The following is a 4,053-nucleotide window of genomic DNA, read 5'->3' as shown; positions in this document are numbered from 1 at the left end:
CGAATCGAGCGCAGAGTTAAAGAGTAGAAGCTCAGGGGAGGAAGGCCCGGAGGCGCTGCAGAACAACGCGGCCCCCGCGCGGGGGACCGTGGTGACGAGTACGCACCGCGATTGACGCTGTCGTGGTCCTCGCCCTCTACGCCGAACCGGCCCTGGTCGTCACAGCTCTTCTCGTACAGCCGCTGGCGCACGATCGACAGCTGCGCCATGGGCCGCATCGGCTCGCCCGTCGAGTCGAAGAAGGGCGAGGCGTCCGTGTTGGGGAACGACGAGGACATCTTGCGGATGGGCTCCTGCGGGATGGTGGGCTGGTCCGGCGCCTGCAACACGGATGTGTTTTAGGCGTCGGTATTGACAGGGCACGTTGCGGAGAGACCTGCTTGTGGTGACTCACGATGTACGTCAGGCCGCTATCCGTGCCCACATCGAAAGGATAGAGGTTGATCTTCGCGTGGTCAACCCAGCTGTTGTTGGGGAGACACAGCTCTAGCCCACTGACACCCACGATCCAGTCGGGCGAAGGATCTGTGAATGACCGACAAGGGGAAAAAAAACTTATTTCTTTCTTTTTTTGGCCTTGCATCACCAAGTGCTGTGCGCTTAATTTTCTTACCGATCATGGATACCAGCGACATGAGGTGGTTCTTCTGGTCGACTCGGAACACGGCGAACGTCTTGCCCGTCACGTTGGGGTAGCTGATGCCCCTGGCCTTGATGATGGTGCGGATGTGGTCGCTCTCGGCCTTGAGCTCCGTCTCCAGGGCGCGGGTCGTGCCGCGCTCCGCCACCTGCTTCAGGCCCTCGCTGGCCATCCCGTTGTACTCCCAGAAGCGGTACTCCACGTCGTGAGAGGCGCCGATGACGTCGCTGTTGGTATGGGCACGCCACGTTAGTGTTTCGAGAAAGGAATACGGAACGGAAGAGTACATTAATTGTAAACAGCAGACCGCTGCAGAACGATACTAAATTCATTGCAATGTTACTGAGATTTGATTTTTTTTTCCAATCACGAAGTTGATTGGTTGTGGGTTTCTAGTTTCAAAACTAAGATTTGGCTATAGTAGCTTCATTTTTAGCTAAATGTTTTCACTTTGCTAAGATATTAGCCCGATCATCGAACATTTTTTCTTACAGCACCGTGGAAAATATCCTCGTAAATTTGCGTAAATTTACTACAGTTGTTGTAATTTGTTATATGTTATAAATTTGGTACACCCCATTCTTGGCTGGTCGATCAATTCTAAGACGATACAAATCTCTTGTGAATTTACAATTCCAAATTGTAATTTCAATAGATACACATCAGCTAGGGAAAAATCTTGTAAAGCTCCGACTATTTTTCACGTTGGTGTGGTGTGTCCTAAAGGGGTCGATATCTACGCACTTACCTGAAGCGCGTGACCCACGAGTCGGCGGGGAAGTCCTTCGGGTGCGTGTGCCGGGACCAGAGCCCCTCGAAGGTGACCTCGTACTTGGCCTCGTCGCAGGCACCGCACGTCTCGAGGATGGGCCGCTGCTCGTCCATGTTCTCCTGCGTGTCCTCGCACACGCGCTGCGTCAGCTCGCCGTCCGCGTACCAGGTGTGCGCGCTCTCCTGCAGGCCGAGCCCAAGAAGAAAGAAGACTTCAACTTCAGTGGACAAATTTCTCAAACTATGAAGCGCATTTTCGATGCACTTTAATAAAGTCTAATTTCGATGTAAGTTGATTTCGATACACTTTAATGAAGTTCATTTCAATGCACTTTAATGAAGTTCATTTCAATGCACTTTAATGAAGTTCATTTCAATGCACTTTAATGAAGTTCATTGCAATGCACTTCAATGAAGTTCATTGCAATGCACTTCAATGAAGTTCATTTTGATGCTCCTTGCCTGCACGGCGCCGCGGAACAGGACGCAGCCGGAGCCCTCGGGCGGCGCCGTCCAGTTGATGTAGACCTCCGCGGTGGGCAGCAGGTTGGCGTGCGTCACCGTGTTGCCGCAGCGCTCGTCGAACTTGGCCAGCGCGTCCGGGTACAGCGTGAAGCGGCCCACCTCCCGCTTACGGCCCAGGCCGTCGTCCTCGCCCTCCACCGTCAGCACAAAGCCGATGAACTTGTGGGGCGCGTCGTTGGCTCCACGACGGCCCTCCACGGACACTGAAAAGACAAACCAAACAAACTCGTGTTGGTGGAAATTTAGGACTTTACTTGTACGCACATGAAAAACAACAACTTGACATTCACACAACACTACCATCGACCATCGCCGGTCAGAGTGCGTCCAATGCTAACAAGGGCGCAACTATATCTATTCCTAGTCGATCAATTTCAACTTGTTATTTCTGTAATTTCTTGGCCTCCTTTGCAACGGCAATGGGTTAATTTTCATTGCCATGTCAGGGTATAATGAACTAAGTGAGAATACTCCCAACGATGTACGACGTACCCCATGCGCGAGAGACACACCCGTTGCCGCGAGCGGGTCTTGCGATATGCGGCTCTGTGCGTTGTGTTGCCCAACCCTCGGGCGGATGACGGCCGTCGTCGGCGTGAGAGCTGAGTGAGAGAGGGATCTTCGGGAAAGTTCGTCCATCATTCGCCTTTGAGAGATTGCCCAAGTTCAGACTGTGTAAGCTCTCATAGCGCCTGATAGATAGGCAACATATCGCGCGCCGTGCATGCGTGAATTGCGGTGTGGCCTACCCCAAGCTTCGCAGGCGCTGGGCTCCCATAATTTGCCGAACGCATCTGAGAGAAACGGACGTACTTTCTGGACGATTCCAGGTACTTCAAGCCAATAAGCATTTTTCGGTCTGAAAGATATCTTAGACCACCACCCATGATCCATGTCTGTTTAAGAAGCTTTAATTTTTTAGGTATTTGCCATTTTGGCCTGACAGTATACTCTAGTTTCGAAAATAAAAGTGGGTATAATAGACCGTGCCCAAGAAAATTTGCTAGTTAAACCAATCTGCAGCTGTAATTCTTCCTACATGTCGCTTTTCGAATGTTTCTGGGACCATAACTGATGCGCACACCTCTGACGTTTGCCCCGCGCGGGGGTCGGGGTGGAAGGGGAGGGAAGGGTCACCGCTCTTGTGATGGGGCCGAGCACTGACAGCTTGACAATCTAGAGCCCTTCATCCGCCTGAAGTGCCGGTCAGCAGCTACATTTAATAAGCTTACGTTTCCATTTAGTAATGTTGGTTGGATACTGTAGTTTTAAGCTGTTCTGAAACTTGCTGGGATTTGCTCTGTTTCTGTTTTCGATTTATGCAAGAATAATGTATATAGCTGCTTTGAGATGTACCTCTTATAAGTTCATGGTTCCTCAAGACACGAATCGAGCGCAGAGTTAAAGAGTAGAAGCTCACCCCGTCCCCCAATACCCTTCCTAGTTTCATTCTCTACACCCGCCTGGGGATGAAAACCGAGATGAAAACCATTCACGTTGAAACTGGGGGCAGCGCAACCACTACTCGGCCCTGCTGCTGGGCAGCAGTGAGCAGTGAACCGGACAGCGGCCAAGACGAGCTGCGCCCGGCAGCCGCAGCCAGCGCCAAAGTGTTGCTTCTGCTCCTGAATCATTGAGCCGGGCCAGCTCGGCAGCTCCGACTTTATAAGGTACACCCCCTCCCCTGAACAGTCCAGTCCGGGGCGGCCCCGTCCGATCCTTCGTACTCTGCTCTGTTCAAGGCGAGAACAATGCGAGCGCCCCATTCCTTGCTTCCCTTCCCCCGCCCCACCTCCCGCAAATCGCAGCTGTCCGGCCTGAAAGGGTTGCGGCGTGTAGCCGGCTATTGTCCTTAAGAGGCGCGCAAAGATCGGCGGGCAGGTAACGGGCACGGAAGGCGGTGCGCCGTTGGTTCCTTTAGAGGGCTACTCCAGGTGTGTGTGTGTGTGGGGGGGGTCTTTTTCTTCCCGAAGGGAGGTTAGATCGCTCCAAACGCCAGGGGAAAAGTTGAGGTTTTCGTGCAAGATGTGATAAAACTAAACAGGTGTGAATTTCCCTTTTGAAATCCACACACTTGTTCCTACTTGTGTTGCGAATGTCATTCACACACATACAAG

General features: G+C 52.2%; 1 protein-coding gene across 2 annotated transcripts in view; it reads right to left on the bottom strand.

The window, feature by feature from the left end:
• LOC113206127 (spondin-1-like) overlaps positions 1-4,053 on the bottom strand; it is a 32,954-nt gene that overhangs the window by 13,271 nt on the left and 15,630 nt on the right. For both annotated transcript variants that reach the window (XM_052264530.1, XM_052264529.1), the window contains exons 3-7: positions 1,874-2,139; positions 1,389-1,594; positions 614-867; positions 395-525; positions 107-320 (exon numbers count right to left, since the gene is read on the bottom strand). In XM_052264530.1, the coding sequence (XP_052120490.1) occupies positions 107-320; positions 395-525; positions 614-867; positions 1,389-1,594; positions 1,874-2,139 (1,071 nt within the window). The remainder of the gene's footprint in view (positions 1-106; positions 321-394; positions 526-613; positions 868-1,388; positions 1,595-1,873; positions 2,140-4,053) is intronic.

This window comes from Frankliniella occidentalis, unplaced genomic scaffold (assembly GCF_000697945.3).
Source record: "Frankliniella occidentalis isolate FOCC.00 unplaced genomic scaffold, Focc_3.1 Scaffold20, whole genome shotgun sequence".
NCBI classification, from domain to species: Eukaryota; Metazoa; Arthropoda; class Insecta; order Thysanoptera; family Thripidae; genus Frankliniella; species Frankliniella occidentalis.
Note: the sequence above shows the minus strand (reverse complement) of the source record. Positions and strands in the feature narration are given on the sequence as shown.